This window comes from Callorhinus ursinus, unplaced genomic scaffold, assembly GCF_003265705.2.
Source record: "Callorhinus ursinus isolate GAN/ISIS: 27379988/994484 unplaced genomic scaffold, GSC_fseal_2.0 scaffold18, whole genome shotgun sequence".
NCBI lineage: Eukaryota > Metazoa > Chordata > Mammalia > Carnivora > Otariidae > Callorhinus > Callorhinus ursinus.
Window position 1 is genome coordinate 10,270,351 of NW_027397080.1, and position 11,233 is coordinate 10,281,583.

Genomic DNA, 11,233 nt, shown 5'->3' on the forward strand with positions numbered 1-11,233 from the left:
TGTTCCCCCCAAAGAGGTATGCTGAAGTCCTAACCTCTAGTACCTCAGAATGTGACCTTATTTGGAAATAGGGTCTTTACAGAGGTCATCAAGTTAAAATGAAGTCGTTAGAATGGCCTTAAAATCCAATATGGCTGATGTCCTTATGAAAACCTGTGGACACAGAGACAGACACACACAGAGGGAGGATGCCATGTGAAGATGAAGGCAGAGATGGGGGTGATGCTTCTATAAGCCAAGGAATGTCAAAGATGGCCAGCAAACCACCGGAAGCTGGGAGAGAGGCCTCGAGCAGACTTTGCCTCACAGCCCCCAGAAGGAACCGACCCTGCAGACACCTTGATCTCGGACTTCCAGCCTCCGGACTGTGAAAGAATAGGTTTCTGTTGAAGCCACGCAGTCTGTGGTGCTTTGTTATGAAAGGCCCAGGAAACGAGTACAGGTGGGTTGGAGCTTATAGCCACTCTTCCTCCATAAGTCTTCACCCTACTGCCCTGCCCCCACCCCACTCTGTGTGGCCCCATTCCCATGACAGTGTTCTCATCCTTAAACCACAGCCCATTTGCCTTTGTGTTTGTGTGGTCACCAGCCTAGGACCCAACCCCAGTCTTGCCCAAGAGCCAAGTCCCTGGCCTGACCTCAGACCCCAGACCAAGCTCAGAATGGATGAACTTCGAGGGAAGGGAAGGATACTCTCCTCGCTCATCTAAACCTTTCTTCTTTCACCTTTCCAAGCTAGGACAGGTAGGGAATACCTACTGGAAGCTCAGGCTTCTAGAACTTTCAGGTTGGGCTGGCTATAAGAGACTACCCTCTAACCCACAGATCTGCCCTTTCACCCTGGCTGGGGGACACTCCCTTGGAAGAGGACCTCAGCCTCTTGGATCATGCCCTTCTTATGCACAAATAGCCTACTTTCTGCCAAGTCTAACTCAGTCCCTCGTTTCATAGACAAAGTGAATGATGGGCTAGGCCCATGGGGAATAAAAGTGACTTCATGGTGATCCTTAGAGACTCACTGGGGAGATGAAATAGGCTCATACTAAGCAGTGGTTCAGTTTCCTGAGGTAGAGATCATCACTCTGGACTGGCTGGAGAAATCCAGGAGGGCTTCCTTGAGGAAGAAGGACATATGATAGCCTTGCTGGAGGCTGAGCTGAATTTTATTGTATGACTGCTAGGATCCAGGGACAGTCTTGTGCTTTCTCTTGTTTTTATGTCTTGTTGTGTGGCAGGCAATGCCATCTGCATATTACAGATGATAGAACAGAGACTTAGAGAAGTGAAATGATTGACTTAAGACCACACGGCTTTGTACATGTCAGAGGCAGCACTGAAGTTGAGGACCCTCTGACGTCAAAGCTCATCTTTCTCTCCACACTCAGGTACTGCCTTTTTCAGGGTGGTGTAGTCTTCCCTACTCAGGAAGTGGGGGGAAGGGGCACTCTGGGCTGGCAAAGGACCAGGTAGGAGCACACCCAGATGAGTCTGGGGAGCTGTGAGGAGGCTGGTCTAATAGGGCTCTGGGATTCAGAGGCAACAATGGGAACTAGAGCCGAAGGAGTTATAGGGCTGTAACTTTTCAGGCTGAGCATTCAGACTTGATGGGTAAGTAGTGAATAAGTTAGTTCTAGGGTGAGGGCTGCAGAGCTGGTGTTTTGGAGACCTATTTTGATGGAAGTGGGGACAAGTTGCCAATCTGCTGCAAAGGCTCTCAAGGAGAGGTATGTGGCCTCTTGACCTGGACCCAGTCCCCCCTCCAGCCCCAGCCCCAGATCTCCCTGGGTAGGGGAGGACAACCAGCTTGTTTCTGAGGGCTACGAACTGAGTGCTCTCCTCCTCCCATGTCACCTTCCATGAAAAGTCAACTCTGCCAACACTGGGCTCATCCTCAGCCATATCTCCCACATTCTGGTTGGCTCATCAAGCCCTGAACCCCTTGGCCATTCCTCTTCTCCATGCTTTTGCAGAAACAATTTTCTCTGCCCAAATACTCTGTGTTCTCTTCACCTTCCCAGTGAACTCCAATCCACCTGTCAATATCCAGTTCCACTGTTTCTTTTTCTGCAAACCTTGTGCCTCGGGCAAGATTTGGTCCCTTCACAGTCCCTTCCACTTCTCTGTACTGCCGGTCGTCTGTTCTTACTGAGTTTTCAGTGCATGGGGAGGAGATATGATGCAGGGCCGTTAAGTTGCTCCTTCTGGTGGGCAGACTAGAAAGGGCCAAGGTAGGAGGGGGCAAGTGATCTAAGCTTGCCTCCCCAAATACCCAGGGGTCCAGGATGAGATCGGACAGAGTGCAAGGCCCATTTGAGCTGGACTGGGAAGGGCGTGGCTGGCAGGCATGCTTGGGTAGCAGAGTGTCCAGTATGGGGGTGCACTGCACACAGGGTGGGCCAGGGCACTGGATGGCCATGGGGCGGGGTGGGGACTGACACAGCTCTGGCTGTTTTGGGGGGCTAGGTAGTGGGGATGGAAAGAGGAGGACCGTGGCAGAGGCTTTTAAAAACATGAGTGTTTAGGACTCAGGGCTGCTGAGAAGCAGGATGTAGGGGTGTGAGAGTTTAAGGTGCTGGGTGGAGTTGGGGTTGCAGAGGTCAGAGATCATGCACGACTGCAAAGAAAAGGGAGATGGGCAAAGCAACTGCCCCCCAACCCTCGGAGGCACACCGCGACAGCATCGGTACACACCTAGCTTGTGATCAAGTCTTGTTTATTTTAGAAGCATAAACAGTGGAACTAGGAAGGAGTGAGGAGAACAAGAGGCCAGTCCCCTTGACAGGGCCAGCTCCGGCACAGGCTCTGTGCGTGTGATCAAGGCCGACCCAGCAGCCTCGACCAGCCTTCTCCTGTGAGGGCAACGTGGGTAGAGGTGAGTCTCCCACGACGGTGGGGTAAAATTGGCTCCGAGTTTGCTCTGAACCAGGTGAAAGAGTCCAGAGGCACCACAACACCCTTGGCCAAGAGTACCCCAAGCTGGCTCGGTCCATGCCTGGGGCAAAGTCATGTTCTGGAGGGGAAACCATGGTGCGCTCTGCTCACTAGGAAGTCCCCAGGTGTTCAAAAACAGGCTGCAATGAGGCCCCCGTGGCCAGCAAGCACCTGCTTCCCCTGCCCCCTCATCCCTGCAGTCTTCCTGGAGAGGACATCCAAGGCAGCCAGACTTCCCGGGGCCCCTCTGCTGGGTGACAGGAGCCCCAGGCCCCTACACATACTGCTTCTTGGAAGCAGAGCTGCTGGGGCGACTGGGGGATTTCTGGCCACTCTCGGGAGGTGGGTCCAGGAAGAGGGGGGCCCTGGAAGAAGCCAGCCTCTCTTCTGTTGTCAGGTTGGCCCAGTTCTGCTCACTGGATGAGAGCCCATTGTAGGTGGGGCACGGCGGGGATGAGGGTCCCTCGCCCATGGGGAGGTAGAAGAAGACCTGGTCAGCGTAGGGCTCCGAGGAGGTGCGCTGGGTCGGGGGGACATCCTGGCCCCGCTGGGCCCTCACCTCCCGCCTGAGGCAGCGGCACAGCAGGTGAGCCAGCTCCAGCAGGTTGAGCACCAGGGAGACGAGGCCGACCACCAGCATGAAGATGATGAAGATGGTCTTCTCCGTGGGCCGAGAGACGAAGCAGTCTACGAGGTAGGGGCAGGGTGCCCGTTGGCACACAAACACGGGCTCCATGGTCCAGCCGTAGAGACGCCACTGGCCGTACAGGAAGCCAGCCTCTAGCACACTTTTGCAGAGCACGCTGGCCACGTAGGTGCCCATCAGTGCCCCTCGGATGCGCAGGCGACCGTCCTCCGCCACCGAGATCTTGGCCATCTGACGCTCAATGGCTGCAAGTGCCCGCTCCACACGTGGGTCCTTGGCCGGCAGCGCCCGCAGCTCCCCCTCCTTCTGCCGCAGCCGCTCCTCACGCCGAGACAGGTAAATGACATGGCCCAGGTAGACCAGGGTGGGCGTGCTGACGAAGAGGAACTGCAGCACCCAGTAGCGGATGTGGGAGATTGGGAAGGCCTGGTCATAGCAGACGTTGGTGCAGCCCGGCTGGGCCGTGTTACACTCGAAATCGGACTGCTCGTCGCCCCACACTGACTCGCCAGCCAGGCCCAGGATGAGGATGCGGAAGATGAAAAGCACCGTCAGCCAGATCTTGCCCACCACGGTGGAATGCTCCTGGACCTGGTCCAGCAGCTTCTCAAGGAAGCCCCAGTCGCCCATGGCTCCCCGGCCTCCGTCTGCAGGGAGACAGAGGATGCTGTCAGCGTGGCATCCTCCTCAGTTGTCCTAGCAACAAGCCTGCGGGGAGGTTGGCCATGCCCATTTTGCCTACAGAGACACTGAGGCTCAAGGAGGGGGAGGGACTGGCCTGGGGGCTCACACCCAGCGGGGTGGTCAGGACTAAAAGCCGATCTTTGGACGATGGCTACTAAGCTCTGACAAAATACAGCTAGGGTCCTCGTCTGACACAGGTGTATGACAATACACCTGTGCCCCTCTTGTTCCCAGCCATCGTCCCAGGATGACACAGCTCAAGATTTGGATCAAGCTGAGGCTCCTGAGCTAATGGGAACAGAGAACTTGAGGAAGTTACCTAAGGTCACACAGCTGTGCTATGCCCCTCCTTCCTTTGCTCACGACAGGCTGTCTGTCCGCAGATTGTGGGGGTGGTGGTGGTGGTGCTATCTTCAGCTTCTCAGGGGGCCCAAAACCTCAGCTCCCCACTCTTCTGCCCATGGTCGCTCACCCAGCTGCCCTCACTCTAACCTTTGAGCTTGTGGAAGGGGTGTTAGATGCTAAAGGCAGCATCCTGTAATAGTCCCACCTGTCAGCAATAGGGACCACCTGCCACTTAAGCATGGACACTGATCCTATCACCTTTCTCCATCCTTCTCCCACCCCCCAAGCTGTTGCTGCCAAATTCTTAACCCTTAAAAGAATTGTCGTAGCAGAGTGGAGGCACATGCCACAAAATTCCCAGAGCACTGGGGAAGGGGAGGGGAGAGTTGGGGGGAGAAATGCAGGGAAGGATGCAGAGGAGGTGCTTCTTCCTTGGAGCAAGGCTGTTTAGAGCCAGGCTGTGGAATCAGACTTCGGTCCTCACTCTTGTGAACTAACCTTGGGGAAGTGTCAACCTTAGCACCTGAGCATCCTCTCCTGTAAAATGGAAATAATACTTTTACCTCCTAGGGTAATAAGAACACACTGAAAGAAGGTTGGAACGTGGGTTAGCAGAGAGCCTGGCCACAGGCAGCCTGGGTGAGTCTAGCCCTTGGGGCTCCCCCTGGAGCCCGCAGCCACCTTCAGCCCCTGGCCGGTGGCGGACGTGTCCCCCGCTCGCTCGCTGGCACGTGGCGCCCCGGTTCCCCCCTCCCCCCCGCCCCAGCCCCACTCACCGCCTGCCTGCTTGCCTGGCGGCCCAGTGGCGGCGGGGAAGCGCGACGGCGGAGCGGCGCCCGCGGGAGCCCTGCTGGACGGCGCTGGCGGCCGGGGCGCCTTAAATAGCGCCGAGGGGCGGGGTGGGGGCAGGAAGCGCGGCGGGAGGGCGGCGGGGCTCCTTTCAGAGCGGGGAGCGGGGAGCGGGGGGCGGGGGCGAGGAGGTGCAGACTCCGTGAAGCCGCGCTCAAGGAAGGGGCCCTGGAGGTGACACTGAGAATTCGGGGGGTGGAGGGGGCTCGAGAAGCCTCTGGCGTCCCCTTCTTCGCCCTTGGCGCCGTCTTCCGGCCGGTAACCCTCCTAGCCTGTTTCTCCAGGGAGTTCAGGAGTTCTCCGGGGCCAAGTATTTTCAGGGTGGCTGGATTTGAAAGGATCATAGCAAGAACTTTCTGATCCTGCACCTGACCTGAGGGCTGTGAGGGACCGGCAGATGGGGATGAGGGTGTGGGGGCCTCCAGGGAAGGGCCTTTCCTTGATTGGGGGCCTCTTGCCCTCGGTGGGAAGAAAGGAGGGAGAAGGCCATTCATTTTTTAGGTGACCTCAGTGTGCCCCGCACTGTGCCAGGACTTGGCAATGGAGGCTCATCAGGACCTGGGGAACCACACTGGGAGAGAGGAGTCATATTTGCCCTCCCTAGCATCTGTGGTGGAGCTGGGCTCTCAACCCAGCCTGAATTCTTGCCGAATTCTCAAACGTCCTCACTCCTGGGCAGGCGATCAGAGGTCACTAAGCAACTCCCAGAAGTCACTGGAGACCAAAGAGGAGGGGCTCCCCACCTTGAGTTTGGATCCCATTCTCATGCCTCTAAAGGATGTGGGGGCACCCAAAGCAATTAAAGAGGTGGGCGGAACTGCCCCCGTTCACTCAGGCATCACCCTGTGGATGAACAGTGATGAGGGTCTGCTCTGTAGCAGGCATTCTAAATGGAGCCGGGGACTTGACCATAAACCAGCCAGGTGTGGTCTCTGGCCTCTGGCTCGCACTGGCTGGTACAGGAGGCAGGAACTGAGCATCTCAGCCCTTGGGTAAGGGTAAAGTTGTGAATATGGAAGGTTTTCCTGAGAACTACAGGGTGACTCAGAGTGGACTTGGTTAGGAGCACTTCCTGGAGGAGACTGAATTAGCCGGTTGAGGGAGCTGGGGGGATTGTTCTAGTCTGAAGGAGCAACGTGAGCAAAGGCCAAGGGTTGCAAAGACCTTGGCTGCTGCCCCTAGGCTGCTGAGACTTTGCTGGGCAGAGGCAGAAGAGCCTAGAAGTTGAGACTTTGTGGTTGACTCCTGTGCCTCAGTTTTTTCCTCTGTAGAATGGGGATAGTAATGGTTCCTATTGTGTAGGGTTGATAGGAGAGCCAATCAGCACATAGCATAATATAGGTACACAGAGAGTTTTCAAGTGAGTGGTGGCTCAAAACGTGACAAAACAGTTGTGGCCAAAAGGGGTCTGTGGGTTGGTCTTGGTGGGGGCATACAGGGCTGAGGGGAAGGAAGCTCAGGGGTGGAGTGGTGGGGGGACGGGGCAGCTAAAGGAAAGGGAATGTGGGAGGTGGGGGCTGAGACCTGGGGCAGGTGGCAGAAAGGTCCTTGTTTTTCCGCAACAGGATTCAGTTCTTGGACTCCCGGTGCCCCAGGGCTAGGGCCCTGAGGATCCTGCCTTCAGCAATAGTAGGGAGACTTCCGGGGCAGCAAGTGTGGTGGGCTTGGCTCAGACCTCAGAACTTCAGGATCAGGCTGAACTGGCTTCCCCTCCAGGCTGGTCCCTCAGGGCCAGGCTGAGCAGAGCCTCCTGGATTTCCAAAGCTGACAACTGCGCCCACTTAGTTCTGACCCCTGAGGGCATGAGAACGGAGGTCCCTGGAGGCGGCTTCTTACCACGCCCCCAAGACAGCCTAGGCTCCCAGAGTTCCCCTCCTGCTGCTGCGCCCAGGCCCTCCCAAGCCTTTCTGATCCCATCTACTGGAACGAGGGAGGAGCAGGTAGAGACAGCAAGGCCCCTCACCCTATTCTCAGCCCTTCCTCAGGGACTCTGGGGTTCAGGGTTTGAATGACCAGGCCCCTTTCTAAGGAAAAGCAGAGCAGAATCAGCCGAGACAGTAATCCCCACAACCTGGCCACTCCACCTGGGAGACATCCCTGGAACCCCACACCTCCCTCTCTTCCCACTGCCCTGATCCTGTTTATGGGCCACTGTCTCAATGGCCTCCTAGTTGGTCTCCTGGCCTCCAGTCTCCACCCTTCCCCAGAGATCTGACTGCACACTGCCTTGCTCAGAACCCTTCTGTGGCTCCCCATTGCCTTCTCCAGCCTCATCCCTCTCCCCATTTCACTCTTGTGATTCAGCTGCCCTCCTTACTGTGGTTCTCCCCGCACTCTGCCTGTGTCTGCATGTTCCCTCTGCCTGGAGCACCCTCACACGCTGAACCTGGGAGGCTTCCAGGATTTTGCTCTATGTCGCCTTCTCCCACAAGTCCCCTTGCCGGCCTCCGCCTCCACCGGCTTAGGTGAGCCTTTGTGCTGTCCGCGGCTCAGGTACTGCTCCTGGGTCCATTGTTTTATTTTGGGAATTTGTTGTTGTTGTTTTTTAAAATTCTTTTCTTAATGGTGGTAAAAAACATGCAACATAGAATTTACTGTCTTAACCATTTAAAAATGTACCATTAGTAGTGTTAAGTACATTCCCACTGCTGAGGGACAGAACTCCAGAACTTTTCCTTTTCTTTTTTTGAATATTTCATTTATTTATTTGACAGAGAGACAGCGAGAGAGGGAACACAAGCAGGGGGAGTGGGAGAGGGAGAAGCAGGCTTCCTGCGGAGCAGGGAGCCCGAAGCGGGGCTCGAGCCCAGAACTCTGGGATCATGACCTGAGCCAAAGGCAGACGCTTAACGACTGAGCCACCCAGGCGCCCCTCCAGAACTTACTCATCTTGCAAATCTGAAACTCTGTACCAGTTAAACAACTCCCCATTTCCCCTCCTCCTACCCTAGGTGCATCATTTACCTGTGTCTACCCCCTCCCATCCTGCCCCATTAGACTGCGGGCCCCCTTGAGGGCAGGCAGCTGGGTCTTGCTTACATCTCCAGCACCTAGCAAGGCACCAGGCCCATGTATGAATTTACTAATTCAACAAATGTGAACTGAGCACCCACTGGGTGCTGTGGCACTGTCTTAGACACTGGAGACCATCCAGGGGATGACAACCAATGTCCCTGTCCTTGTGGATTTTATACTCTAGCTATGGGGAGACAGAACACAGAACCTGCTGGATGGTGATAAATGCTGTGTGGAAAGCAGGGAGGGAGGGAGGGTGGAGGGTGCAGGGGGTGCAGTTTTGATGTTGAATAGAAGAGAGGAGATACTCTCACTAAGGGGCTGACATCTGATGCATAATGTGAAGGAAGGGAGGGAGCCCTGTGGCTCTCCGGGGGGGGGGGGGGGGGGGGGGAGAGCCTTTTGGAGGAGGGAACAGAGAGTGCAAAGGCCCTGAGACAGGAGTGTGCCTGGTGTTTCCTGCTCGAGGGACAGCAAGGAGGTCAGTGTGGCTGGAGTGAGGTGAGCAAAAGAAGTATGCTGGAGAACATGGAAGGTGTGGGGTGGGGCAGATCTTAGAGGCCCCTCAAGGCCCGTGTGAGGTGTCTCAGGAGGTTTGGGCAGGGGAGCAACATGGCCTGACTTGGGTTTTACAGGCTCACCGGGACTGTGGTGCGGAGAGTAGACTGAGGGTGTGAGTGGCGAAGGTGGCCCTCCGCCTTCATGGCAGGTCTTGTTGCCCTGCTGTGGGAGTCTGGGCAGCTGACAGCCTCCAGCTGCTAGCTCTCTTGGGTCTGCTCCAGCCGTGGGGTGGCCCCAGGCAGGGACTGAGCCAAGCGGGGGTCAGGGACTCCTCTCACGGACCATCTTTGTCGAATGGACACTACGGCCCGCCACATGTCTTGTCCCTCCATTCTGCTCCCTCCCCTTCCCATTCTTCTGTTCCCCAGGGTCAGGGCAGGAAGCAGGGGCCTTGTTGTAGTAACCCAGGGGTGAGATGATGCGGTTGTTTTAGCTCAGGCTGCTAGAACAGAATACTGCGGACTGGGGCAGGGAGCAGACCATGGAAATTTACTTCTCGCAGTTCTGGAGGCTGCAAGTCCAAGATCGGGGTGCCGGCATGGTTGGGGTCTTGGTGAAGACCCTCTTCCCGGTTTCTGCAGGGCTGGCTTCTCATGGTGTCTCACATGGTGAAGAGAGAAAGTTCATTCCTCGTGTGTCTCTTCTTCTAAGGGCACTAATCCCATTCTTGAGGGCTCCATCTCGAAAGGGCCCCACTTCCCGATGCCATCACATTGGAAATTAGGATTTCAACGTATGAATTTTGGGAGGACACAAACATTCAGTCTGTAATAGGAGGCTTGGACCAGGGTGGTGAATACGAGATGTTTACCTTGGGCTGCATGGTGGGGCAGCTTCCTGCAGTAGGTGGGGCTGTGAGGGCTGTGTCTCTGAAATCTAAATCTATCCTATCCATGATGGAAGGAAGCTTGCAAGTGAATCCTCATGCGATGGGGAAGGAGGAGATAGAAGTGTGGGCCCCGAGAACAGAAGGCCGGGGGACATGAGAGCCACCCTGTGGTAACAGCCTGGTGTGCTGGGGACTCTGGATGGTGAACACATCCTGGATGGGAGGAGTGAGCTGCCCCACTCAGAACAGCTCTCAGGCCACAGGTAGGACACACAGAGCGGGGACATTCCCTCATCCACGGTCCTCGTCCACAACCTGGAGAAGATCAGTTGTGCTGGGATCGCCGATGACATCCTCCGGGTGCTCTGACCTCCAAGCCACCAGTGATCAGGCGGCTGAAACCGTCCTGGAAGATGCTGGGGTGTCTGGCAGCAAGTAGGAGACATCACCCTTCCCTGAGACCTTTACAACCATCCAGTCTGAGCTGTGTCTGACCTGTGCTGTGGTCTGGGCAGCAGGCATGCTGGTGTCAGGATATTTACTAGATATATTAGCACCGTACTGCTGTGTTACCTTCAGTGTCTCCTTTTATCTCTACAACCATCCTAGGAGTAGGTACTGTTCTGAGTGCCAGGCTGAACATGGTCCCCTTGCCCCTTGGATCAACTCTCCACCCTGCTCTGTGCCCCGGGAGGCCGAGCCCTACCGACTGCCTCACAGGGCTCCCTTGCCCTCCGGATTCTGTTTGGGCTGGGTCGGTGGGAGCCACTGGCCTGTGAGCAGGAGATGCAAAAGTGAAGTTGGGGGATTTATTTGGTCGCCGGGTTGAATGCATCCTTGCAACTCCAATGTGGTCCCTGTCTGGCAACCCTGTCACTAGCCCCAGGGCGCTGAAGTGGTCTTTGTGGGTTTCCTTAATTATGCCCATACCTTTCGATTTTTTTTTTTCTTTTGAGAGAGAGAGAGAGAGGGAGGGAGCACGAGTAGGGGGAGTGGCAGAGGGAGAGGGAGAGAGAATCTCAAGCAGGCTCCACGCCCAGCATGGAGCCTGATATGGGGCTCGATCTCATGACCCTGAGATCATGGCCTGAACCAAAATCAAGAGTTGGACGCCTAACCAACTGAGCCACCCGGGCGCCCCAATCATGCCCATACCTTTTAAAAACAATCCCTCAAGGAAACTCTTGAAAGTTACTGGGTTTGATTGTGCCATCTGTTTCTTGTTGGGCCCCTGACTGATGCAATTTGCTGTACTGATGACAAGACTGAAATCCTGAACGCTTGCCCACGGTGCAGTGTAGTGACAGTGGTCATGACGTGGTTAAGCTATGATTCAGACCTGGGGGGTGGGTGTCAGCCCAACCCCAGGCCCT

General features: G+C 55.9%; 1 protein-coding gene across 2 annotated transcripts; it reads right to left on the bottom strand.

Annotated features, from left to right (window-relative positions):
- Positions 1-2,696: 2,696 nt before the first annotated feature.
- Positions 2,697-5,456, bottom strand: GJA4 (gap junction protein alpha 4). 2 transcript variants are annotated; one of them, XM_025857165.2, is made up of 3 exons: positions 5,383-5,452; positions 5,105-5,143; positions 2,697-4,224 (listed from the first exon to the last, which is right to left on the bottom strand). In XM_025857165.2, the coding sequence occupies exon 3, from the start codon at positions 4,205-4,207 to the stop codon at positions 3,206-3,208; it is 1,002 nt and encodes a 333-aa protein (XP_025712950.1). In that variant the 5' UTR covers positions 4,208-4,224; positions 5,105-5,143; positions 5,383-5,452; the 3' UTR covers positions 2,697-3,205. The 2 variants fall into 2 exon arrangements, with proteins under 2 accessions (XP_025712950.1, XP_025712951.1); XM_025857166.2 differs by lacking the exon at positions 5,105-5,143 and having other exon boundaries at positions 5,383-5,456.
- Between the last annotated feature and the right edge of the window lie 5,777 nt (positions 5,457-11,233).